At 44.2% G+C, this 27,501-nt stretch overlaps 1 protein-coding gene across 1 annotated transcript; it reads left to right on the plus strand.

The window, feature by feature from the left end:
* Positions 1-506: 506 nt before the first annotated feature.
* Positions 507-17,462, plus strand: Prdm14 (PR/SET domain 14). Its single transcript, XM_027398718.1, has 7 exons — positions 507-1,173; positions 1,697-1,750; positions 1,845-2,002; positions 4,495-4,762; positions 9,687-9,889; positions 13,475-13,576; positions 17,220-17,462. Exons 1-7 carry the CDS (start codon positions 507-509, stop codon positions 17,460-17,462), a joined length of 1,695 nt encoding a protein of 564 aa, XP_027254519.1.
* Positions 17,463-27,501: the final 10,039 nt, after the last annotated feature.

Consider the following 27,501-nt stretch of genomic DNA (forward strand, 5'->3'; position numbering starts at 1 on the left):
CCCTCTTCTAACTCCTCAGGAGACTCCTGAACTCCTGGAGACACTGCCTGCTTCGAAGCCGGTGCACGGTCTTGCCTTAGTTATCTGGATGGAGAAAGGTTTAGAGGCCCAGGAGGAGCGATTTTGTTAAACTAAGAGTAAAAAGGAATAGGAATTAAAATGCATTTTGCAGGAGCCGGGTTGGGGGTCAGGTGGACAGTAGGTATTAGAAACCAGCAGTTCTTAGCCAAGGTGGTTTCTGAAGCAAAGGAAAAGGCGACCTGAGTCAGCCCCTTCCAGTAGGGCGAGATTGAGGCAGATTTTTCGTTAGATGTTTCAGGCCTTTGGGTTTTGTTCCATTTGCATTTTTTTTTCGCGTTAGTGTTGGCGGGATTGAATTGGGAAGTCTGTCCATTTACTTTGACCTGGGGCTGACTGGGGTGGGAAAGGGAAAATAGGTAAGACCACCTAAGACCTGTGCACTCAGCAGCCTCGGTTTCCCGCAGACCCGTGGAGCTCAGCCTGCGATGGCCCTACCGCTTCGGGGAGGCAGCGAGTCCCAGCACAAGGTGAACAATATGCCCCAGCGTAGCCACCAGCACCTGGCTGCCTACTATTCGTCCTTCCCCGGTTGCAGTCACTATAGGAACCTCGCCACTACCGAGGATTTTCAAACTTTCGGGAAGCTGGCGGCTGCAATGCCGGCTTCCCAGGCGATGGCCCCTCTCAATGCTTTTCGGATGGCTACTCCCTTGCTGAACCCTGGTCTGGCTGTGCAGAGCGAGCCACTCTACAATCTGCCCTGGTACAACAAGTCACCATGGTACACAACTCCTCACTTTACTCCCGAGGTACCACGATTTCTAGACAGCCCCGAGTACTCGAGCAGCACTTCCAGCAGCCAAGATTTGGTCCCCTTTGGGGGCCAAAGCAACAGAAGCCAGTGGCGCGGAGCTGAAAATTTACTTCTGCCACCCCCGGTCATTTCTTCCCTCTTACCTGATGGACTGAAGACCCCCCAGTCCGTATTGGTCCCTCAAACCCTGAACCGAGAAGGGGAGCTAACGCTTCCTAAATTCAACTTCAGTGAGGAGGAACTGCACTTCGTTCTGTATGGGGTCATCTCTAGTCCGGGGCACCCAGCTGGCATACACCATGCAATTTCAGGCATCCTGATCCCTCCAGACAGCTCTGGTAAGGAAATCTACATCAAGGGTCTGGGTGGCGTGGAACAGGTCTGGGCCACAAAGTGTTAAAAAGCGGACTTCAAAGTGGATCTAATTTAGGGACGGTGGGTATCAGTCAGAACCTCCTGGCTTCTCAGGTCTTCCTCGATTAACTTAATTAACTGTAATTCTTGAGGTTGGTTTCAGTGAGCTCTGAAGGAAAATGGTTGTACTCAGTGGCTTTGAGGGATGTACAAAGCATCGTGATAGCCTCCAGAAATTCCTACCCAGCAGCTTTTGACTTCGGAAAAGCTTTGTCTCTTGAGTCTCAAGTTTGCAAAGGGGAGTCCATTACCCACTAAACCTTACCCAAAGGGTGTTCTGAGTGACAACCGAACAAGTGTGAGCAAAAAGGCTGTGTCAAAGGAGCAAGAAAAGCAATGAAGGGTAGATATACATTAGATCTGAATGAAGGAGGGGGCTCAGGAAGGCAACTCATTACATCTCACGTTTATTGTTAATTAGAATAATGTAAGGCTGTCTTTTTCTAGGGTCTAACTGTCTTCCTAAAATCCTGGATAAAGACTCCCTTCAGCTTCCGGAAGGTAGGCTGTACTACTTGCCTGGATTGATTTCTCAGAACTGATGCTGAATCACAGGGCTCATTTTCCTTTCCTCCCATTCCTTGGGTTCTCCTAGGTCTCTGCCTCATGCAGACAGAATTTGGTGATGTCCCACACTTTGGCGTGTTCTGTAGTAACTTCATTGCTGAAGGAGTGAGATTTGGACCCTTTCAAGGGAAAGTGGTAAATGCCAGCGAAGTTAAGACACACAGGGACAACTCTAGGATGTGGGAGGTGAGTGCGTTTCTAGTGGGTTTGCTGAAATTGGACAGGGTCACCTGAGGTCGGGAGGTACTCCAGATTTGCCCCCCGCTGAGAAAGGCAATGGGGGTCACTCCAGCAGGAGTGAAATCTTCTTTGTAGTGGGTGAAAAAATTTTAATCTGTACAGAACAGCTACGAAGTGTATATTTAAAGAATTACCACAGTATGTTATACTTTATGAACGAAACCTAGTGCTTGATTTTTTTTTTTTGTTTTTGGGTTTTCTTTTAGTTTAATGTATAAAAATAGACAGATTTTTATTTAAAGGGGTTTGATTCTGTTGTACTCCATCCAGGTCACATGGGTCCAAGATTTCTTTCCCAGTCTGGTTGTAATTATTATCAGGCCTTTGTTCTTTTCTCTCTCCTCGGATTAAAGTCAAATAGTCATGACAAATCAAAGTTTTCTACCGGAAGGTTTCTGGGACTTCTTCAAACAATTTACTTTAGGAACCATTTTAAGGTTGGCCTCTCACTTGACGACACCCAACATGTATGAGTTCTGCTCATATTCATTCCTTTTTTTGTTTTGTTTTGTTTTGTTTCTCGAGACAGGGTTTCTCTGTGTAGCTTTGGAGCCTATCCTGGCACTCGCTCTGGAGACCAGGCTGGCCTCGAACTCACAGAGATCCGCCTGCCTCTGCCTCCCAAGTGCTGGGATTGTGTGCCACCAACGCCCAGCTCATATTCATTCCTAACACTCACAATGCTAGTCTTTATGAAGGATATGCCAGTGACTGAAGTCTAAAAAACAACAACAACAAAAAAACCTGACATTAGTGTTTTATACTTTTGTTAGATGTCTTGTGAAACCTAGTGCTTTAAATATGAGAGAGTGCTCAAAAGAAAAATAAAGCTTATCATATTACTTTCTTATCAAATTAGCCAGGAGTTGGTGGCACACACCTTTAATCCCAGCACTCAGGAGGCAGAGGCAGGTGGATCTCTGTGAGTTTGAGGCCAGCCTGTTCTACAGAGAGAGTGCCAGGATAGGCTTCAAAGCTACAGTGAAATCCTGTCTAGAAAAAAAAAAAAAAAAAACAAATTAGCCAGGGATTAACAAAACAGTCCTGACACTTTCCAAGTTCATGACTGTCTAAGGGAGGCTGGTGAGAAAGCAGTGGTGATTCATTTACAGAAACCATTTCTCAGAATATACCAGATAACCTAAAAACTCCTCAATACCTTGACCCTGAGCTTCTCTGGAATATAGGAAGATAATCTGAAGTTCAGGCAATGTGGAAGACCTGGGTCAAACAGTTGTTTCCAATGAAATAGATGGAATGCTGAAGTTGTATCCCTAGGAGGGATGAACTGCAGCTCCATCCCGATGCCTACATCATAGTCAGGGATAATTCATCAGCACCATTTTAAAGTTGGGATTAACTGAAACCTATTTATTTCCTCTACTCTTGCTTATAAAATTAACATATGCTAACCATAGAAACTCAGGGGTCAAAAATGGGTAAGGGAGGCCGGGCGTTGGTGGCGGGTGGCGCACGCCCTTAATCCGAGCACTGGGGAGGCACAGGCAGGTGGATCTCTGTGAGTTTGAGGCCAGCCTGGTCTCCAGAGCAAGTGCCAGGATAGGCTCCAAAGCTACACAGAGGAACCCTGTTTCCTGTCTCGAAAAACAAAAACAAAAACAAAAAAACAACAAACAAAAGATAAAGGCATGAGTCCATTTTGGTTTTTGTTTGTTTGTTTGTTTTTCAGGCAAGGTTTCCCTGTGTGTAGCCCTTGCTATCTTGGAACTTGCTTTGTAGACCAGGCTGGCCTTGAATTCACAGAGGTCCACCTGCCTCTGCCCCCGAGTGCTGGGATTAAACTTGGAACTTGCTTTGTAGACCAGGCTGGCCTTGAATTCACAGAGGTCCACCTGCCTCTGCCCCCGAGTGCTGGGATTAAAGGCATGTACAGTCCTTACACGCCCTCCCCCCATGAATCCTTTAAAAAAAAATGTGTTGTTACATAATCTATGGAGGAACTGGAGAGAATGCTTCCCTGGCATACCTAAAAAGCTGGATTCATTTCTCAGCTCTGAGGCACACAGCAACTCCAGAGGTGGTAGTGGGTGGATTAGAAATTCAAGGCCATCCTTGACTATACTTTAAATTCGAGTCCCACCTGGGCTACATGAGACCCTGTCCAAAAAAGAAAAGCTTAAGGAGTTTATATGCTACTTCTGAAATGGAAATATGATTTATAGAAATGTGTTTTGTAGTAGGAACTTTGGTTATAACATTTAAATTTTATTTTATAGATCAGCCAAAAAGAGAACAAGTAAAAATCAAAAGTTCATGCCTATTTGGGAATGGCAGGGTGCTCCTATATATAGTCCCTGAACTCAGGAAACTGTGGCAGAGTCACAAGTTTGCGGCCAGCCTTGGGTACATAGCAAGATGCTGTCTCAAAAAAAAAAAAATAAACACAAAAAGCAAACTTCATGTCTTACTGTATTTAGATCTTTGAAGATGGCAACCTGAGCCATTTTGTCGATGGAAAAGGTTCTGGGAACTGGATGTCCTATGTCAATTGTGCGCGCTTCCCCAAGGAGCAGAACCTGGTTGCAGTCCAGCATCAAGGGCAGATATTTTATGAGAGCTGCAGGGAGATCCACCAGAACCAGGAGCTGCTTGTGTGGTATGGAAAGTGCTATGAGAAATTTCTGGAAATTCCCATGAGCCTACAGGTCACTGAGCAAGGCAAGCAGCTGTCTGAGCCCTCTGAGGGTGAGTGTCTTCCATCCAGTGAGAATCTGCTAGTGTAAGAACTGAACTCTTTCCCTAATGGCTCCCAACTGAAATCCAGGAGATCAAATTAAGGGGATTTGTAAGACTAAGACCCCACCCAGCAGAGGTGGAACATGGCCATCTTTCTACAGCCTCTATTTCTAAGGCTATCTATCTCCCTACTCCCATCCTTTCTTGAGAATAAAAGTCAAATAAATGAGTATATGCCAGTGTACTGTGAATAAGCCAGTTTGATTCATCCCTGCTCAGGCCAGCTTTCTCAAATGGTAGACTGCAGTAACTACTAAGGATGGAAAATCAATTTAGTGATTGGGACCAGCATTAAAGGGGAAAAATAAGAAATTAGGATGGGAAATATTGATGAGAATCACTTAAAGAAATACTAAGGTGTTAATTATGCTTTTGTTCACATTATATGAAGCAGAGTGTCCAGTTAGAACTGTAGTTTTCTTAGCTGAGTTCTCTTGTATCCTATACAAATAAATACTCTACATTGAGAGCTACATACACTTCCAGCCCCTAGACCGGGTGTGGCTGTACAAGCCTTTAATTCCTGCACTTGGGAGGCAGAGGCAGGCAGATCTCTCAAGTTTGCAGCCAGCCTGATCTAAATAGTGCGAAGTGACAGTCTAGTCAGAGTTACATGATGAGACTGTGTCTCAAACAAAACAGCAATAAAAACCACCTTAGATGAATTTTAATTGTCATAAATTTGAAAAAATGCTGGCCCAGGCTTCAGCTTTCAATACCACTCTCCCTAGCCAAAACAAGACGATTACAGGCTTGAGGGCAGGCTGGCCTGCAGAGAGACCCTGTCTCTAACAACAAAGGAGGTCTTTCTGCCTGCTTCTCTCCTGAAAAAAACACCCCCGTTTTTTTTCTTTTTGAGACAGTGAGACAGTCTTGCTGTGTAGCCCAGATTGGCTTTGAACTCAACCTTCTGCCTCAGCCTCCCAAGTGTTGGAATTACAGGGGTGCTCCTGATTGTTAAGCTTATTGTGCGTGTGTGTGTGTGTGTGTGTGTGTGTGTGTGTGTGTGTGTGTGTGTGTGTGTGTGTCTGGAGCTTTTGTAGAGATGCTAGCTAGTTCTAGTCTGGGGTGGGACCTAAGACTGTATGCATCTTGCTCGGCTTCCAGGGGAAGCTGCTGGTCCCTGGATCTTATCTGGGTGGTAGGGAGAGACAGGATCACCACCCCACTAGAGGGATGTGTCTCTAGAATTTGCGGTTTTTAGGAGAAGGGTGGAGCTGAATCCTCAGACTATGCAAGAATGCTACCAAGGTGCTGTGCCACTGAACTGATTTCCAGGCTTGAGTTTGCTTGTTTTGCCTGACACATTTTCCTGCAGTCCAGGATGGGGGAACTGATCTCCCTGCCTCCAACTCCCAAGTGGCAGGATTACAGGCATGCAAAGCCATGCCAAGCTTTGAACTTATTTGTTTGTTTATTTATTTATTTATTTATTTGATACAGGGTCTCACTAAGTAGCTCTGCCTATCCTGGAACTCACTATGTAGACCAAGCTAGCCTTAAATGCATGAATTTGAGGTTTCTGCCTCCAGGATGCTGGGATTTCAAGTGTGTGACACCACACTCAGCTTCAAAGTTATTCCTAAAAATCACCTGTCCAACCGGTTTTTAGACACAAGCGTTTGGGAACTACTGACCTACTACTAGGTGGGGGGAAATGTTAAGTACTGTATGTATAGTAAGATGGCATCTCCCTAGTTTAATAAATGGCCCAAAGAGCAGGTAAAACAACATGTAAGCTGTGTCCACACTGTGGTGATGGTCAACATGCTAGACCCTTCAGTGCAGGGAAGGACCGTAAATTCCCCAGGCTCTTGCTCTCACTGTGTACAGACTGAAGGAAGAAGACTGTAACTGCCTTAGGAAAGGCTGCTTAGGAATGAGAGTGAAATAACATCCACAGGGCAGAGGGAGAATGAAGGTGACGCAAGCTCTGGACCAGAGACGGCAATCAATAGGAGACTTCTACTGGTGACTAGGCAGGAAGGGATAAACAGGCTCCTCCATGGTCTGAGTGAAGAAGACCCTGAAGATTTGGGGGAGAGTGGTGAGGTCTCCTCCAACTTCTCCAGTGGGTGCATGGAGCAGGAACAGGGCTGTAGAAGAAAATGGACGTGATTCGCTGTGGTTTGTGGAGATCAAAATTCTCTCATCCTCAGTGCCAAACCAAGGAAAAGTCTGCTTCTGTCACTTCCGGAAAATACTTCAACTGTTTTGACTTGCAAGTGAAAAAGGAAATTTAGAAAAAGATGTGCTAAATTAATGGGTTCTCTGTGGGAAATGGAGAAGAAACCCCAAGTCACTTGTGATGATTCAAACCTGTAATCCTAGCCAAAACAAGATGATTACAGGATTGAGGGCAGGCTGGCCTGCAGAGAGACCCTGTCTCTAACAACAAAGGAGGTCTTTCTGCCTGTTTCTCTCCTGAATGCTGGGATTAAAGGTATACACCTCCACGCCCAACCCATGACGCGCATTTTGGATAGTGTGTGGAAGGCAGCGGGTAAAGATTAATTTATTGAGAAGACTTACAAGTGACTTCCTATGTTTTCTGCTGACATGATTCTTTTTTGTTCTATTGCTGTGATGCGGGATTGAACCATATCCAGGGCCTGAAGCATGCTGGGAAAGTGCTCTCCCACTGATCCATACCCCAGCCCAAGATCAATGTTTCCAGAGATGACTGATAATACAAGAAAGAGATGGCACAGTGGTACACATCTGTAACCTTGATACTTAGGAGGTAAAACCAGAATAATTTCAAGTTCAAGTCTAGTGTGGATTGCACAGGGAGATCCTGTCTCAAAAATCAAATCCCTGAAATGGGAGAGATGGCTCAGAAGTTAAGAGCATTGGCTGTTCTTCCAGAAAACCTGGGTTCAATTCCCAGCACCCACATGACAGCTTACAGTTATCTGTCTATAATTCTTCCTCCAGGGGTCACACACCCCCAAACAGACATACATGCAGGCAGAATACACCAATTCACATAAAAGAAAAATAAAAAAAAATCAAATTCATTTCTTAAATGAATTTGGTTCAGTTGGTGGGTGTCTTCCCATATAAGGTTGGAAAGGGCCACTCTGAATTAGTGTAAATGGGCCATTTGAATAGACAGAGAGATGGAGCAGAAATGACTTAAACACAGCTGCATCACCAAGCCTATCCCAGCATGGGAACCTGTGTCACAAAGCTGGGAACCAGGAGCACACTGCACAACCTGCAGGCAACTCAGCAGATTAGAGTGTCCCTTCCAGGTTCCTGGGTTGGTTTAAACCCCTTCCAGCAGCTGGTCTACTCCCAGTCTTTTGTGCAGCACCTTGTCACTGAGAGGGACTGGCAGCTTTTATTGCTTATTCTAAAGGGGGGTGGGGCTCTGGTTAGTTTCAGGGGTTCCTGAGGTAATTTTGATTTTTTTGTTGTTGTTGGTTTTTTTTCTGTTTTTTGAGACAGGGTTTCTCTGTAGCTCTGGCTGTCCTGGAATTCACTCCAGGACAATTCAAGACCAACTGGCCTTGAATTCAGCATCTTCATCCCCCCCCCCAAATTCTGGGATTAAAGGCATGCTTTTTCTGAAGATTCTTGGTTATGCTCACTCTTGGCTCCCGGGAGGGCAAACAGTCAGGTCTCTGGTGCTAGAATTCAGAGCATCTAAAGTGGTACTTTTGGAGATGTCCTCTCACCTGTCCCCAGCACATTCACACCTCTTGTTTAGCGTTTGAGCTGTCTTTGTTTTGAGCTATGCTTTACTATAGCTTGCCTCACCTGAAAACCTTGATCTTCCTGATTGGGGTGTTGACATCACTCCTGGAACAGACATCTGGATCTGGTACCTCTTTGTCTCTGACTTCTGTCCTCTTCTCCACTGACAAAAACAGATTTACCCTTCCTGTGGATCAGGAAGAGTGCACTGATAAGGCAAGATGCTGTGCTGTCCGACAGAGACCAAGTCTGAGTGTGCAGGACTGGCTGGCCTCCAGCTCTCAGCCATCCTCTTGCTCAGTCTCTCCAGCGCTGACCTGCCCACCATGTGATGCTCACCCTCTTTTGTTATGTGAACATTCTAGCCCTGGAATCATTTCCACAAAGTTCAGAACAGTGAACTATGAACTCAAGAGTGGGCAGCGATCCGAAGCCTGGGAAGCTGGTTATGGGCATCCTGCTGGTACTTTTAAACTTGTAGCTCAGGCTGGGGGTTTGTTTGTTTGTTTGTTTGTTTGTTTTTTTATGGGGATTTTGTGATTTTTTTTGTTTGTTTGCTTGTTTTGTTTTTGTTTTTCGAGGCAGGGTTTCTCTGTGGCTTTGGAGGCTGTCCTGGAACTAGCTCTTGTAGACCAGGCTGGTCTCAAACTCATAGAGATCCTCCTGCCTCTGCCTCCCGAGTGCTGGGATTAAAGGCATGTGCCACCAACGCCCGGCTAGGGGATTTTGGGATTGATTTTTAAAGACAAGTCTAGAGTAGCTCAGGGTGAACTGAAACCCTGGTGTAGCCAAAGCTAGCCCTACAGTCCTGATTTCCTCTGCCTGGGTTTACAGGTGTGCCACCACTCCTAGGTCTGGTATCTGTTTAAGGTGTTCCCTTCCTCCCTCTTCCCTCCCTCCCTTCCTCTCTCCTCTCTTCCTTCTCTCTATCTTCCTACCCCTCTCTCTCTTTCTCTCAAGACGTAACAGCCCTGGATGTCCTTGAATTTGCTCTGTAGACCAGGCTGACCTTGAACTCAGATCCACCTGCCTCTGCCTCCTAAGTGCTGGGATTCCAGGCATGGGCCACCAGGCTCGGCTGTTTATGGTTTTTCCAATTCTGTTTGAGGATGTGAAGAAGAGGGACTGTGGCTAACACACCCTCCAGCACTTATACCCCTGTGTTTGACAGAGTCTGCCGAAGGTTATAGATGTGAACGCTGTGGAAAGGTATTTACCTACAAATACTACAGAGATAAGCACCTCAAGTACACTCCCTGTGTGGACAAGGGGGACAGGAAGTTTCCATGCTCTTTCTGCCAAAGATCCTTTGAGAAGAGGGACCGACTGCGGATCCACATCCTACATGTCCATGAGAGGCACCGGCCCTACCTGGTGAGCACTTGGTGGTTTGATGTTGGTCTTCAGATTCTATTTTCACACACCCCTAGCCTCCTGAGCACATGGAGAGGGGCTCTCAGGACTGACTAGAGGATTCGATGTCTGTCTGCCTCACCATGGTACTGTGGGAGAGGCAGATGTGCAAGCCATGAGCCTGGCTCAGGATTTGTGCCAGGACAGGAGGAGAAACACAGAGGTAGGCGTGGGCTCCTGGGTTAGGAAACACGCCCCAAAAGAGGAGTGCAGTCAGACTCTTGGTACACCAGCCCCCAGATGATGACATGGAAACTTATTATTAATAATGAAATCATGGCTTTTAGCTCTTATAACTTAATTAACCGCTTTTATTACTTTACATTCTGCCACGGGCTTTCACCTCTCTCCCATTCTGTATGTTTGACTTGCTGGCATCTCCCAAGTGACTAGATTCATCCCAAGTTCCTCTCTTTCCCTGGAAGTCCTGCCTTTTCTCTCCTGCCAGCTATTGGTCATTCAGCTCTTTATTAAACCAATCAGAAGGTGTCTTAGGCAGAAACACATCTTCACAGTGTACAAAAAGATTATCCCACAACAGAGAAGACCTGGGGTTGTCTAGAACAGAGGGGCCATGGTTTGTACTGGAGGCTGGGAAAGCAATTAGGCAACTGTAAATCTTTTTCACATCCACTCAGTTATTAGGTAGTCATAGCTGCAGAGGAAAACCATTGTCACAGACCATGGTCTTGTAAGGATGAGAAGCAGCAATGATGCCAGTGAGCCCTTCACTTCCATCCCAGGCACCTATTGCTCTCTCTACCAGGCTTTGTCAGAAGGACAAAAATAAGCTTTGTCCATAAAGAAAGGATGGGGCTACATGCTTTTGTTACAGTACTTTTAAAGTTATGTGTATATGTGTGGGTTTGTGCACATGAGTACAGTACCCTGAGAGGTGAAAAGAGGCTATTGGGTCCCCTGGAATTGGAGTTACAGAGCCACACTCCATTAGTGCTCAAAACTGAACCTGGGTCTTCTTCAAGAGTAGTTCATGCTCTTAACCACCAACTCAACTCTCCAGCCCCTTTTAGTACTATTTTATAAGGCATTTTATACTAATGCTAAGATTTGTAGTTTTCCACATTTCAATATTTCTGAGTTGGACCATGCTCTGCAACTGGGCCATGATTTTAAATTCTTTTTTGGTTTAATCCGTTTTTTAAAAGTGTTTATTTTTATTTTATGTGAGTGTTCTGCCTGTGTGTATGTGTATCTTGTGCACTCAGTTGCTTCCAGAGACCAGAAGAGGGCCTCGGATCCCCTGGAACTAAAGTACAACTGATAGCCCGTTGTGAGCCACCATATGGGTGCTGGGAATCAAACTTAGGTCTTTAGCTAGAATAGCAAGTGCGCTTCAGAGCCAGCTCCCCAGCCTCTAAATTCTGGGTAGTTTGTTGTTTAATTTGTGTGTGTGTGTGTGTGTGTGTGTGTGTGAGAGAGAGAGAGAGAGAGAGAGAGAGAGAGAGAGAGAGAGAGAGAGAGAGAAAGAGAGAGAGAGAGAGAGTGAATGTGATGTGGTGTGTGTGTGTGTGTGTGTGGTTTATGTGTGATGTATGTGTGAATGCGTATTACTGTGTATATGTGCGTATTGTTGCTGTTCAGGTCACCTGTTTGAAGTCTAGTTCTCCTGTATCATTTCCTGCCATGATCTTTAAAAGAAAGGGTCTTTCAGTGAACATGGAGCTAGGCTGGCAGGCAGCAAAGCCCAGCAATCCTCCTGCTTCAGCCTCCCATAGCCCAGGGGTTACAGGTTTGCTTTGCCGCACCTAACTTTTTATATATGTGCTGGGGATTTGAACTCATGTCCTCATCCTCAATTACCATCTCCCCAGGCACAGATCTTGGGTCCCTTCTCTTTGCACAAGTGCATCTCCTCCTTCACTATAACAAAAACACTGCTTAACCATTCGTGGGTTTCACGTTTTTACCGAGGAATTCTCTTCTGAACACGGGAGACAGTTATCTAAGCTCTTCAGAAAAAGCCTGACCATGCATTTCCTGTGGTTTTTCTTGCCAGACACGTCCAGAGAGTTAATGGACTTTTTGTTTTGTTTTTCGAGACAGGATTTCTATTTCTTTGGAGGTTGTCCTGGAACTTGCTTTGTAGAACAGTCTGGCCTCAAACTCACAGAGATCAGCCTGCCTCTGCCCTCTGCCTCCCAAGTACTGGGATTAAAGGCATGCACCACTGCCTGGCTCTTTTTTTTAATATTTATTTTTATTTTATGTGCATTGGTATTTTGCTTGTATGTATTTCTATGTGAGGGTGTCAGATCTTGGAGTCACAGACAGTTGTGAGCTGCTATGTGGGTACTGGGAATTGAACCCAGGTCCTCTGGAAGAGAAGTCAACACTTTTAACTACTGAGCCATCTCTCCAGTCCCCATTTCTTCCTTCCTTCCTTCCTTCCTTCCTTCCTTTCTTTCTTTTTTGTTTTGTTTTTCGAGACAGGGTTTCTCTGTGTAGCTTTGGAGCCTGTCCTAGAACTCGGCTCTTGTAGACCTGGCTGGCTTTGAACTCCAAGATCCACCTGCCTCTACCTCCCGAGTACTGGGATTAAAGGTGTGCACCACCAATGCCCAGTTCATTTATTTTTTAAGTCAATATTTGTACCTGATTTCACCAGAAGAAGAAATCTCAAGAGAAACATATATACAGAACCTTGGATGCCTGGTTCACTTTCCCTTTGGATGCTAGGAATTGAATACAGTTTGAGCACATGCTAAACAATGCTCCACCACAGATCAACAACCACTAACATTAAAAGATGCTGGGTACACCCTCGACTACCTTGTCCTGCTGTGTATGCACTTGACAACTCTGCCCTGCCACATGTTGTAGCTCTGTAATCTCTACACTTAGGAAGGCCTGAGGCAGCTTCTAGGCTGGCTTGAGCTCTGCCATCTCAGGCAAGCCCAGTGTGTTCAGCAAGGGGCCTGGTGATTCACAGGTGTGCACAGAATTTAAAAAAGAGTTCCTGGACTGTCAGTATGTCTGTGTTGCAATGCTTGCCCTGAAAGCCTGACAACCTGAATTGGCTTCTGGGAACCACCAGCTGAAGGACAGAATTGACTCCAAAGTGGTTGGTTCTCTAATCTCCACACAGATGCCATGTCACGTGCCTATATACACGCTAATAATAATAAGTAAATTGTAGACAGGCATGGACATGGAAGTCAGACACCAGATCTCTCTGAGTTTGTGGCATGCCTGGTCTACATAGCGTGAGTTCTAGGACAGACAGGGCTACATAGAAAGATCCCTTTCTCTCTGGGCCGTGGTGACATATGCCATTAATCCCAGCACTTGGGAGATAGAGGCAGGTGGATTTCTGTGAGTTTGAGGCCAGCCTGGTCTACAAACGGAGTTCCAGGACAAGTTGAAAAGCTACAGAGAAACCCTGTCTCAACAACAAAAAAAATCCTTTCTCTAAACAAATAAGTAATAGATTTTTAAAATTTCTCTCACCCCTAGAAAAACCTAATGTTGAAACAGAATTGTTGGGGGAAGATGTAATTTCAACTCTAATTTTTGTTTCCTCCTTAGTGTTCAACATGTGGAAAAAGTTTCTCTCAGTCCTCTAGCCTGAACAAGCACATGAGAGTCCACTCTGGAGACAGGCCATACCAGTGTGTGTATTGTACAAAGGTAGGTGAAACCTCCCTTGGTGCCAGCCATCTGTAACTGGAAGCATGAAACCTGACATTTCAAGTGAATTCTAGGCCAGCTAGGACTACATAGTGAGACTGTGTCTCAAAAAGATAAAGTAAAATAATTTTAAAAGAATTTAAGAGTACAGACTTAGCCAACATTCAGCCATGCCTTTGATGCTTATCTGACTGTGTAACCTTGAAAAGTTTCCCCTTTGGTAACTGGGGAAATTGTAGCTGTTGGGTTCCATCAGTCAGTCTATATAAAACTTGTACCATCGTGCCTGACGAATTGTAACCACTGAAGTGTGCACTCCTATACCCTGATAATCATTCTAGAGGGACATTGCAGATTTTTGCATCACAGAACATTGAGCAATAGAGATAGAGAGGTATTAAGGGTTTGGATTCTGGAACAGACAATTGTTTGAACATGTTTCAGGAATAGTATAAAGCGTCTCCTGTTTTAATTGGTGATATGCATCTGTCTTGTCCAATGTGGAGCTATTTCTCTGTGTGGCTGCTTGAGAGCACAGAAGTGGAAACACCCAGGCACAGTGGAGCCTATCTGCAGTCTCAGGGGGAGGTGGGATGACTATAAGTTCAAGGCCAGCCTAGGCTACACACATGACAAAAAAAAAAAAAAAAAAAAAAAGAAGGGGAAATAAGTAGGAAATGTGTTCCTTAGTCTCACTAGCCAAACTTTAAGTGCCCCAAGCCACAGGTACAAGGTGCACAGACAGCACAGCCACAGAGCACAGTCCTATTGGAGAGTGCACTTATTTCTGTCCTTTGGCATTTTCATGCCCTACTATCAACAATGCTATAAAGGGAAAAGAGAGGTGTCTTAGTCAGGGTTTTATCACTGTGAAAAGACACTAAGACCATGGCAACTTTTCTAAAGGAAAACATTTAATTTTCAGAGGTCCAGTATATTATTATCATGGTGTGACATGGTGGCATGCAGGCAGACTTAGTGCTGGAGAAGTAGCTGAGAGTTCTACATCTTAACTTTCAGGCAACAGGAGATGATCTGTCTCATTGGGCATGGCTTGATCATATATGAGACCTCGAAGCCTGCTTCCACAGTGATACACTTCCTCCAACAAAGCCATACCTACTCTAACAAAGCCACACCTTTTAGTAGTGCCACTCCCTTTGGGGGCCATTTTCTTTCAAACCACCACAAGGGTTTGAGAAACTGCCAAATGTCCCAGAGAGAAAAATAATATTAAGTCTAAGCCAGGTACATGCCTGCAACCCCAAAGTATAAGACAATCAGGTTTTCAGCATCAGCCTCTTCTACCCAGTGAGTCTGAGGCCAGCTAGGCTACCTGAGGTGGCCTATGAAATGGCACAATGGGTAAAGTAGCCTCTTGTCAAGTCTGACAACCTGAGCTTGATACCCAGGACCCACATGGTGGAAGAAGAGAACCAACTCCTGCAGGTATCTTTTATTTAGCTCATACTCCCCATAACAAACAAATTTAAGAGTAGAATGAATCCTGCAGGCTGTCCTCTGATGTATATGTATATACTGTGTGTGTGTGTGTGTAATACATACACAACTGTAAAAATAAACATAATACAACCCTCCCCATCTTAAAAGAACAAATAACAGCAAATAAACATCACAGCCCCAATCTGGAATCAGCGATGTTGTCCACTCTCGGATGTGACAGCCTGGCATGCATCCACTTGCTGCTGCATATCACACAGAAGAGAAAAATGCAACTGTTGAAAACATAATTTGATGACGATTTGTGAGTTGTGTTGGGTGGGGAAAGTGAGTCCCAGAGGGTCACATGCATAACCCATGCATGTCAAGATTTTGAGACCAAGAACACATCTGTGGTTGTCACAGCCTAAGGAAATGAAAAGGGAAAGTAACCCTGTGACTGCAAAGGGGAATATGGGGGTACTTGGAATAAAAGTAGAGTCTCGCTTATTTATTTAAATTTTATATATTTGGGTGTTTTGCCTGCATACATGTCTCTGTGTGTAGCACATGCATACCTGGTGTCTGAGGAGGCCAGAAGTTGTCAGACCCCCCTGGAACTGGGGTTGCAGATGTTGGGGGTACCGAGAATCAAGCCCAGGTCCTCCAGAAGAGCAGCCAGTACTCTTAACCTCTGAGCTATCTCTCTAGTCTGGCCCCCACACAACCACTTTTTGTGGCATGGTTTTATATGGTACAGGTTGGACTCAAATTCATATGTATATGAGACTAGCCTTGAAATTTTCATCCCCCTTCCTCTACTAGGAGTGCTGGGGTGACAGGCACCACGCATCTTACTTGTAAATTGTGCTGTGATATTGAAAGACATAAGCAATGAGGTACCTGGGTAACAGGCACACAGATCTCTACTGCATTTTACAACTTAATACAAGTCTACAGTCAAAGTTTAAATTAATAGTTGAAGTCAGGCATGGTGGTACACGCCTGTAGTCTCAGTATTGAGGAAGCAACCACAGGAAGATAATGAGTTCAAAGCCAGCCTTGGCACTACAGACAGACCACCACCAACAACATCAAAGACTAGGAACAAAAAGAAGGAAACCAATTAAAATTGACCTTTTCCTCAGTAATGCCACTCATCTTCAAGTGCACCTAGAATGCCCTTTTAGAGTGTGGCATTGCCTATAATCTCAGCACTTGGCAGGCAGAGGATTGCCAATGAGTTCAAGGCCTGCCTGAACCACATAGTGAGACCCTATTGTGCCCTTCTCACCAGACTCCAAAACCAGAATTGTTTGTTTTTGTGCTGCTTTCGGATCATACTTTACATTCTTTTGGCTCACACTGTCTAGGGTTAAGGCTGATAGTGGTTTTTTTTGTTGTTGTTTTGTTGTTTTTCCTCTTAATGATACTGGAGCTCAAACTCAGGGACTCAAAATTGCAAGGCAAGCACCCTGTCACTGAGCTAACCCCAGCCTAACAATCCACATTTTTACCTAGCAGTTCTGGTGAACAACATCTGAAGATACATGTTCTAGTATCTGGTACTCAAACTGGCCAGGATGAAAAGTCTGTCCTTTTAAAATTACATTTAGTTTGTTTAATGTTGTGTATATATGGAGGAGGGGAGGCAGGTGCCATGATACATATGGGAGATCAGAGCATAACTTTGGGGAGTCAGCTCTTTCCATGTGGGCCCCAGGGATCAGGTTTGGTGGCAGACTCCTTTACCTGCTGAGCCATTTCACCTGCCCATCCAGTCATTTATTGATTGATTGGTTGATTGATTGATATTAAGGTCACCGCTGTTGACCACAATGTTCTATATAGACTTAAAGTCAGAGTTCCCTATCCTCTCTCTCTCTCTCTCTCTCTCTCTCTCTCTCTCTCTCTCTCTCTCTTTCTCTCTCTCTCAAGATAGTATTTCTCTGTGTGTCTCTGACTGTCCAAGAACTCAAGCTGTAGACCAGGTTGGCCTCGAATTTGCAGAGATCCACCTGCCTGTGCCTCCTGAGTGCTGGAATGAAAGGCATGCACCACCTCCACCTGGCAAAATCAGAGGAGCTCAAAAAAAAAAAAAAAAAAAAAAAAGCTGATGTGTCCATTACAGTGAAATGAGTCCCCTTGTTGTGTTGTCCAGCCCATGGAAGTTGGTTTTTCCTTCTGTTTCCGTCCTCTGTAGAAGTTCACTGCTTCCAGCATACTGCGCACACACATCAGACAGCACTCCGGCGAGAAGCCTTTCAAGTGCAAGCACTGTGGTAAGCCTTTTGCGTCCCACGCTGCTCACGACAGCCATGTTCGGCGCTCACACAAGGAGGATGACCGTGCCACCTGCAGTATTTGTGGGAAAGGCTTCCTGAATCAAGAAGATTTCCGTGCCCACATGAAGTTCCATAAAGACCCGGAGAGCAGAGCCAAGTGAACACCAAGGACTCTTGACTATTCCAGGTCACGTGAACAGATAGAGGGTCACACTGTTCAATGAGAATCAGGTAAATGGAGTGGTTGGTATGAAACTCTAACCTCCCACGTGTGCTGTAGGAGTCCGGCAGCTCAGGACTGGGAATAAAAAGTCTTGGATCCTGTGATGAGAGAAAAGAAGGCCCTTCCTCTCCTGTTTTCTGGATTCCCAGTTAAACAGTGTCTGTAGCCATTAACGGTTTCCTTCAGATCAACAACAAAAATATTTTGTTTTAAAGATTCAGTTTTATGTGCATGAGTGTTTTGCCTTATGTATGTATGTGTACTGCATGCCTGGTGCACATGGAGGCCAGAGGAAAACAGATCCTCTGTAACTGTATTTATATGTGGGTGCTGGGAACTGAACCCAGGTCCTCTGTAAGAGCAGCTGATGCTTTTAGCTGCTGAGCTATCATCTCTCTACCCTGGTTTTGTTTTTTTATTTTTGTTTGTTTTTTGTAAGACCACCCAAGCTGGGTTTGAATTTGTGGTGTAGCTGATTTAGAACTAACTCCTGCTTCTCCTTTTTGTACTCCCAAGTGCTGGGATTTCAGGAATAAGTTACCACACCCAAGCAAGCTCACTCTAGCTAGATATTTAATGTGTTGTAATTAAGTCTTCTGGTATATGTTAATGTTCCATCTGCATTAGGGTTAATTTCTCTCCTCGATTACCACATGAAAAATGCCAGGTAATACTTCTAGCACCAGACAAAATCACTTCCAGGGCACAGAAAAATGGTGATTCTTGTTGACAGCTAACCCTTACCAATTGGGAAAGGAAACGTATATCCGAATGAAGAAGGGCTGAAAAATAAACATTCATGTTACTCTTGTTTTAAAACTGATTTCTTTTTCTCCTTTTTCTTTCTTTTTTGAAAAATTTTATTTCCATTTTAAATTTTTTTGATGAACAAAGTATATTTTGCCCAACTCTTTGTAATTGGGTGGCCCCTAGTAATCCAGGGAGGAACAAGAAAAAAGAAAAGACACCAGCTGAAAAGCATGCTGTGCTTAGGCGGGTGTGGTAACTCACACTTGTAATTCTGGCACTTAGGAAACTAAGGCAGGAGAATCACCCTGACTTAAGGCTAAAGAAAAGAAAAGGTGTCTCAGGGCTGATGTGAGAGACCCGTCACCTTTGCTAATGTGGAGATTGACCTGTCTCACGTAGGTGCTCATGGCCCGCAACGAAAGTCAGGTACCCCCAAGAGTTAAAGCCAAGTCTGCCCCTCCAAAGTCCAAACACTTAGCAAATCACTTCCAGACCCCCGCTAAGGGTGGGGCCTTTCCATATTAACCACCCCACTTATCCCTTTGCAACCACAAACTTACACTAATATTCATATAGCTGATCTAAGACCAGAACAAGCAAGGTGGAAACGCCCCCTGGACAACCCTAACCACTAGGGATGTGTCCTACCCCTATTCAGGGGTCTATTGACTGCCTAGGCACTTGCTTCACCTCTACCCATGACACATGCACATCAGTGCAGCAAATTCAATATGGAGCAGATGTCTTTGCAGAGGGCTCCCAGCTGTAGTGCAGCCCTCTGAGCAATAGATGTCTCACAGGTGAACAGCAGTGACGGATTTTCCTCTGGGGAATTCTTTGCTGCCTTGACTAGGTCTGAGTAATTGACCCTAATGGGAATGTGCTCTGTTGTTTTCGGACTGTTTTAATTCATGTTAATTAAGTCAGAACAATGGTCTTTTGAGAAGGTCCTGGGCTCATCATGTAATTAAGCAGCCTTCCTTGACTGCTAGTTCCAAATATACTGCTTGAAACATTTGCTTGCTGTTTAAGGGTTTGAACATTGTTTTTAAATCAAACAGTAAGACAACTCAATGGTCTTTGTGTTTTTCACAAATAAATCAAATGAGGTATTTTGTTTTGTGAGCTTGAATAGCAACGAAGGAAGGAGTTTGTTTTTGTGTTTCTAAGTGTTGTCACTGTATGCCAAATATGCTGGATTATATGATAAGCATCCCACATGAACTGGGGGCATTTTAAAGACCATTTCATTCAACCTGTCTTCTTTGGGAAGTTTTTGATGTATCTCTATACATCTCAGTTTTTGGTTGGGGATATAGTCAGTTTCTTGAGTTGAGCCAGCTAATAACAACAAAAAGACTAATAGGAAACAAAAGCATTTCTTAGAAAATAGAATGTGAAAAGTCAAATGGAATTGTAACTGTGAGCAAACGCAGTTCCAATAGATGAATAGTATAGACTTTAGAGATAGACAAACTCGTATTTGCTCACCAACTCCTCAGTGTATAGCAATGAGCAAGAAGTTTGATGTCTGAAATTTAATGTCTTCACCTATACTATTATGCAGTAATTACGTCATCAAGTATTAGAAGACTTAAGTGATAGTACATGTGTGCTGGATTATATTTGGTAAAGTGTTTCCTTAATCCTGCTGAAAGCAAAAAAAGGCAACTATATGGATTTTATTGATAACACATATTCTATTAATGATTCTCAAACATAATTCTGTGGGCCATCAACCTCATCTGGGAACTTGTTTAAAATGAGTGTTCTCAAAATTCATAACTAGAAATAAATTGGTGTTCTCTATGAACCAGAAACTGGAGGTAGACAGAGCAATCTGTTGTTCGAGAGCCACTGTTCTGACTCTTTCCTGTTCTTAACAATAAAGCATTAGGTGACGAGGTTCAGTAGCAAGGTGGCTGTGAGCAACAGCTACTCATTGGAAGCAAGCATCAGAATAGAGTGAACTTGCTGAGGATAACAGGTCACATGGTTGCTTTGCTGTGGGAGACCATGGGAATGGAGCCTTCCTCAATTGGGGTGGAACTGAGAGATAGGCCCATGTCAGTTCTTCTGCTCACACATCTTTTCCATACCTGAGCTAAATGTCTGTTCATTCAGTAGAGGAGTTTTGCTTTGTTTTGTTTTGTTTTAGTATGAAAAAGGACATTTGGAACTTGGGAGAAATCAGGTTCACAGTAGACTGGCATCCATGATATCATGGGATTAATGGGTCTTTGGCATATCCTAGGACGTGAATCTGGTAGCTACAGGGAGCAGAGCCAAAGTAGACAGATGCATGGGACCTCAGTGTTCCCACAGTAGGTATGGCAAGTATTGAGCTCTCATCTTAGATAAAATCCAGGGTGTATTCTAAGGAACTGTGGTGCACAGCATCACACAGCACAAGTGCATGGCATCACACATATATATTGTCCTAATCCTCTTTGGATTTTTGAGTTCAGTTTTGGCATGGCAGCTTGAAATGCTTGTGGAGTTGCTGTGGCATGGGGGGGGCTGGATAATTACACTGAGTTTTTATAAACTGCCCACAGTTTATGAGATGAAACATCAAACTCCCAACAGAAGCTAGTCTATACAAAACTTTTGTAAATAATACTGGGTATCATATATTAGCATATAAAATTTTTGTTGATATATGAACATCCAGAATTATTTTAAAAGAAAACATACCTCCCTTATTTATAATAGAATATGAAGTATGAGAATTTTTACAAAACAATAATAGAGATTTCAATATTCAGGAAATGCATGATGTCCCTCTTCCATTTTCTTTTTAGAGAAAGCGTCAAGCTCCCTATGAGTCAAAATAACCTTGAATTTCTGACCCTCCTGCTTCAACCTACCCTGGGTGCCAAAATTACAGATGAAGTACCTAGCAGGGTCTATAGGGTGTTGGGAGTTGAACCCAGGGCCTCAAGCATGCCAGGCAAGCAAGATACTAACTGAGCCACATTCTCAGCCCTCAAACATGAGAACTGAAGCAAACAATTTTTACCTTGTTGGTTTGTTGGCTTAAAGGAGCTTAAAATAAATAACAGTATTTAGAAATGAAATACTTGGGCCTAGTCTCTAACACAGTATATAGGGAGACTGGTTTCTAGTTTTTGCATATGATACACTCTCCAAGAAAAAAACCCTGTCCACTATTATTCACTGTAACCATGTCTGGATCCTTGAGATAAACTGTGTGTGTTAAAGTTATGCAAATTCTTTCCAGAGATTTGTAGTTTGTTCTGGATTTCCTTTTAGCATGGAACTTTGGGTTGAAGGCACGTTCCACTGGCACCTCATCCCTTGTTTGAGTGTTACATATCTCCCCTTGTTTTCTGCTTGACAACTGTACATCCTTGTCAGTTATTCTCAAGTGCTAATAAAACATGGAGTAAGACTTTAATTGAGCATTTGATTTTTCACATTCATCTTAATCCTATAGGATTAGGACAAACATATATCCATCACCACCACTGTAGTGCATGACCATGATCCTGTTCTAGAACCCAGGGGCGGAGTTCAAGGCTACCCTGAGCTACATACAAATCAAGATCCATATCAGGGCAGGCTTTTGACACTATCTCAAAAAGCATAACTAATTGGGACTTGGTGGCACACATCTATTATATGGACATTCAGCAAAATAGTAGCCACAAACATGAGGCTAGCCTGGTCTCCAGAGAGAATTCTAGCTACATAGTCAAATTCTACAAAAACAAAACTGCTTCACCTTGAGCTTGCTTCCAGCATTGTCAGATAGCAGATTTCTCAGCCTGACTGCTTCAAGACTGCAAACCTGACCCAGGGAAGTAATTTACAATTCTCTTGAAACTTCTACTCCCCACCCCTACCCCCAGATCCATCTGACCTAAACATGCTAAAAACAGACTTTTTTAGCAAATTAACTACCCAGACTGATGTGGCTACAACTGGTAACTATGACTACCCATTGAAAGTCTGGGAGAAAATGTCTGAACAATTTTATTTTCTGTAAGCATGAATCAAGCTAAATTTGTGCAAATAAACTGCAACTTTAAATATTTAAAAAAAAAAACAGACTTTTTTTTTTCTTTTGGTTTTTTGAGACAGGGTTTCTCTGTGTGTTCTGACTGTCCTGGAACTCACTTTGTAGACCAAGCTGGCCTTGACTGTCATAGAGATCTGCCTGCCTCTGCCTCCTGAGTGCCAGCACAAAAGGCATGTGCCACTCCAGCCCAGTACTCAGTTTTAAAATATTAAATCTTCCCTGCTTGCTGGACTGCCCTTGGGCAGCCTGTAAATCCCAGTGATAACATGAATCTGAACTCTTCCTCCTACTGCCCACAAACCCATGTCACAACTTGGCAAAAGGCAATCCAGAGCCAGACCTTAGAACAAGACCCTTGAGCATCAGAAAGTGGTGACAGTCACTTTCCCAATCTCACTACATGTCAGATGCCAGAAAAGGGCATCTCCTGGGATTGCAGTTACAGACTACTGTTGGCCACCAGGTGGTTACTAGGAATTGAGAGTGAGTCCTGGAAGAACACCAGTGCCCTTAACTGCTGAGCCATCTCTTCAGCCTCCTAGCTCTTAACTTCCATAATAATGAATAGCAAATTGTGGATCCATATTCCCGGGAATAAATAAAACCAGCTGTCCATTTATCAAGATTTAAATTCCCAAAGGAAAGGAGCCCAGTGAAGCTGGCCTGGTGGGCATTCTGAAATCTCAGCACAGATAACACCAAATCTTGCCAAACGCCGGGGGAGGTGAAGGCCTCAGAATAATAAAATAAAATAATCCAGAATTTGGTTGAGAGACACAGGCCTATAATCTCAGGATTTGGGGGTTAGAGGTAGTAGGATCAGACTTCAAAGTCATTCTTGGCTGCCAAATGAATTGGAGGCTAGCCTGGGACACATAAGATCCTATGTCAAAACCAGAACAAAACCCCAAATAAAGTTTTCTGGGTGGGTATTGGTGGTTCATAAAACTGCTACCTAAGAAAGGGGTTTGGAAATTTGGTGTCAGGAATATGAGATCAGAAAAAGGAAAAAGTTAAAGCTTTTTTTTGGACTAAAAAACATTATGTGTTTATGTACACAATGTATGCACAGATGACCTCAGAGGTCAGATGAGAGTTTCATTACACAGACTGGATCCCTTTTCTCTAAGAGGAGATATAAACAGCCCTGTTTTCATAGACCTACATATCTCTCTGTGGTCCTGGTTTCTATTTTTCTATGAGACCAGAACAGTAAAAATATAGCAGAAGCAGGGTTGGGAGTTGGTAGTGGTATTGTTTTTTTTGTTTTTTGTTTTTGTTTTTTGTTTTTTGAGACAGGGTTTCTCTGTGGCTTTGGAGGTTGTCCTGGAACTAGCTCTTGTAGACCAGGCTGGTCTCGAATTCACAGAGCCTCTGCCTCCAGAGTGGTATTGTTTAATGGGTACAAAGTTTCCATTTTGCAAGATGAAAACAGCTAAGGGAACGGCTGCTTAATGTAACCAAGATACTTAATTTAAAAGTGTTTGTAACGAGGGAGGGGTATAGTAGCCCATGCCTTTAATTCCAGCACTTGGAGGCAGAGGCAGGAAGATAGATCTCTGTGATTTTGAGGAGGCCTGGTCTACAGAGTGAGTTCCAAGCATGCAAGGCTATGACCCTTTCTCAAAGCACAAACAACAAAAACAAAGTGTGAAAGAAGACTGTGAAGGCGGAAGCCTGCAATCCCAGCACTCAGTAGGCCGAGGCAGGAGGATGCCAGGAGTTTAAGGTCAGCCTGGGCTACCTAATCAGTTCCACTCCAGCCGGTAGTACATGTTCAGACTATCTCAAGACCAAGCACACACACACCAAGCAAAAAGCCCCACAACAATAAAAACAAACAGCAAGTCACTGGACCATTTCCTTTATAAAAACTACCTTAGACTGTAAATTTCATTTAGCCACACACACACACACCTTCCCCCTTTTGAGAGAGGGGGTCTCACTAAGCAACACTGCTATTAGCATCCAGGCTCACTTTGCCCACCCCTTGGTGATGTGAGGACTGCACACTCCCTGGAGAGGAACCTCACTTCTCAGAGTGTTTACCCTAGTCCCTCTCTAAGTGGCTACCTGTCAGTTTTCATTTCTGCTACGCCCTTCTTCTTAGAGAACTGCTGACCACTGATGACATGGTACCTGGAATCAATTCCCTAAGAGCCATGGAGGTGGAGGGCAAGACTTCCGGGGTGGTTCTGGCCTCTTAGCTGAGTGGGATGTCAACGCACCCATAAAAGGTTCCATTCAATAACAACCTTTGCCAAAGCAAACGGGTCTCAGTCTCCCACTCACACCAGACCCAGGACTTGTCATCAGTGCTGTGCACAGTCAGTCTCCATAGTCTGATGTGATTCTTTTGTTGAAATCTGCACTCTTCAGGACATAAAACACCCAAGGAAAGTCTATTCATTTGGCTATTGTCCACATTAGTGTGTTTATCCCGGATGCTGCCATCAGCACTCCCTGAGTTTTGTGTTAACTCAATTAATGATTAGTTGATAAATGACTAAAAAGCTGATAGACTGAAATGGGCATGCCTGCTACAACCAGAGTTGAGTTTTTTTTCTCATTCCCAACAGATTCAAATTATCCACGTCAAGTAAAGCACTTCATATATATTTAATCGTGCATAAAGATTTTTTCCAACTACATTCTTAGAGACTAAGTGTCTTATCATTTTCACCCCCCCCCCTTCTTTAGATAGAAGACTCACTCGATACCTCAGGCTGTCCTAGAACTCTTTGTGAGCCAAGACTGACCTTGAACTGGTCCTCGGGCCTCTGTCTCTGAAGTGCTAGGGATTACCAGTTGTGCTACTGCAACTGGCTAAATTTCTTTTTTTATTGTCTTGAGATAGGGTTTCACTATGTAGTCCTGGCTTGTCTGGAACTTGAAGTCATTCTCTGAGTGTTGGGATTAAAGGCGAGTGCCACCATGCCTGCTTGGCTAAATTTCTTAAAGCAGATCTTCACTAAACTGTGGGCTACTTACAGGAAAGGTCAACTGCTTCTTCTCTTCCTCCCTCTGTCCTGTCATTAAATGATCACTCAACATATAATTTGAAGCATCCAGTCATCTGTCACTTGCACAGCAGGGCCATGGCGATTGGCAGGATCAGTTTGCTGGGAAGGTTGTTTAGGATTTAGATGTGATTAGTAATTCACAAGACAACTCAGAGAGCAGAGGTGTGGTGCAACTGTGTTTTCTGAGGTTAGGGTTCAGAATTTGACTTGTCATTTCTCCCTGTTTCATTGTGGGGGCGGGGATCTGATATCCTCTTTTGTATACTTGTACACAGTACTTGTATACTGCATCCAGGTATACAAGTATACATACACACACACACACACACACACACACACACACACACACACACATTAAAAATAAAATTCAAATCTTTTTAAGATGGGTGTAGTGGTGAATGCTTTTAATCCCTGCATTTGGGAGGCAGAGGTTGGTGGATCTCTGTGAGTTCGAAGCCAGCCAGCCTGGTCTGCACAGTGAGTTCCAGGACAGGACAGCCAGGACTACTTATTGAGGCCCTGCCCCCCCCCCACAAACACGTAAGCAAATAAGTTAAGTACCACCACTTAATCATACCCTTTGGCTCCATTGAAATGATAAGGCAGTAGGAAGATGAGGAGCGTTTGAATGAAAAACTCAAGAAAGGTAGGTATTTTTGTTTGTTTTTCATCCTTGTCACTAGCAGTTTCCAAGGAAGCCATTAAGACAGAATTGCAGACCGGGGTGTCCCAGTTCAGGGGTGGAGGACAATACATCATGGCTCTCAGGGAGCAGATATGTCAGGGACTGGTAGCCCATGGCCAGACCATCCTCTCACAGCCCTGTTCCAGGAGCCAGTGACCATCTTGGGCTCACCTCTCCTCAGTTTTCTGATATGCAGTCGGAGTCATCTAATGTCAGCTTCAAGACTGTCCTTCACCACAAGCCTCAGGTCCCCAAGAAGAGACAGCAGCGTGACCCTCTCTCATGCTCAGTGAGAGCCATGGAAAACTTCTGTAGAGGGCACAGTGAAAGGTCACCACAGAGGAGCCCCCCCCAGGGATGAGGGGCCATTGAAACATTTCAGGCATCATCCGAGCTCTAAGTCGGAGGACAGTTAATTGGCTTTGTAGTTTTTGATCAATCTTCGAATTCAACACACTTTAGAGCACACAAACTTTGAGTCCGAGGACAGCCTAGAGGGGAACAGATGCCAGAACTGGGAGCCAACCAGCCAGCTGTGCTTCTTGGGGGTGAGAGGAAGAGCTCTCTCCCTGGCTCCCCTCCTTGAGTGGTTCTTAGACAGTTCCCATGTAGCCCACACTGGTTTCGCACTCCTTTGCAGCATAGGGCTGAGACCATGGACGTGTGCACCACCGTGTTGCGTTTTTTATGTGGTGCTTGCTATAGCACTCTACGACTAGAGTCACATCTCCAGCCCCCTTCGCTTTTGAGAGGCATCGGTGTGTTTCTGAGGTGTACCTGGGAGTCAGTATGTAGCCCAGGCTAGCCTGGAGCTTTTTCGGATTCTATTGTCTCAGTCTCTTGAATGCTGGAATTAAAGATGTGTGCCTCCTTAATATCCAGAGGCTCTAGTTCCTTTTATCTTATTTAAATTTTTATTTGCATTCTTTTAAGACCAGAATTGTAGATGTCCCCCATGTTTGATATATAGCGACCATTTTCTGTGAATTTTTCCTCCTCGTTTTCTCTTTCCTCCACTGGATTGTTCGTGCTGTCCAGGCTGGCCTAGAATTTATAAATTCAGTTCATCCCCTCCCCTCAGCCTAACAAACAGAGAGGGTTAGGGACATGACATATTTGCAGGCAGTTGTTCGTTAGTATTCTCCCCATGAAATCCCTTCGAATGTGCCTGTTAGTCACAATGGTAGCTTCTAGTTTTCAGTATTACAAATAGCTGTGTTAAACACCCATGCAAACCTTAGCCTACATCCCCGATGGCTTTTCATTTCAGTATATTCTCTCCCAGGTCATAGATGGAACTGCCGCAGGTCAAAAGACAGCCCGGCAGCATGTATATGGGGCCATGATGCTCAGGTCAGGGGCAGACTCAATGGTGGCTGTTTCTGCCTCCCCCTCCTGCTTCTCTCCTGCTCCCCTAAAGATTATGGATAGCCTCCTGAGTCAAGTGGGTGCCGATTCTTTAAAAAATGTTGCA

This window comes from Cricetulus griseus, chromosome 2, assembly GCF_003668045.3.
Source record: "Cricetulus griseus strain 17A/GY chromosome 2, alternate assembly CriGri-PICRH-1.0, whole genome shotgun sequence".
Classification (NCBI taxonomy): Eukaryota; Metazoa; Chordata; class Mammalia; order Rodentia; family Cricetidae; genus Cricetulus; species Cricetulus griseus.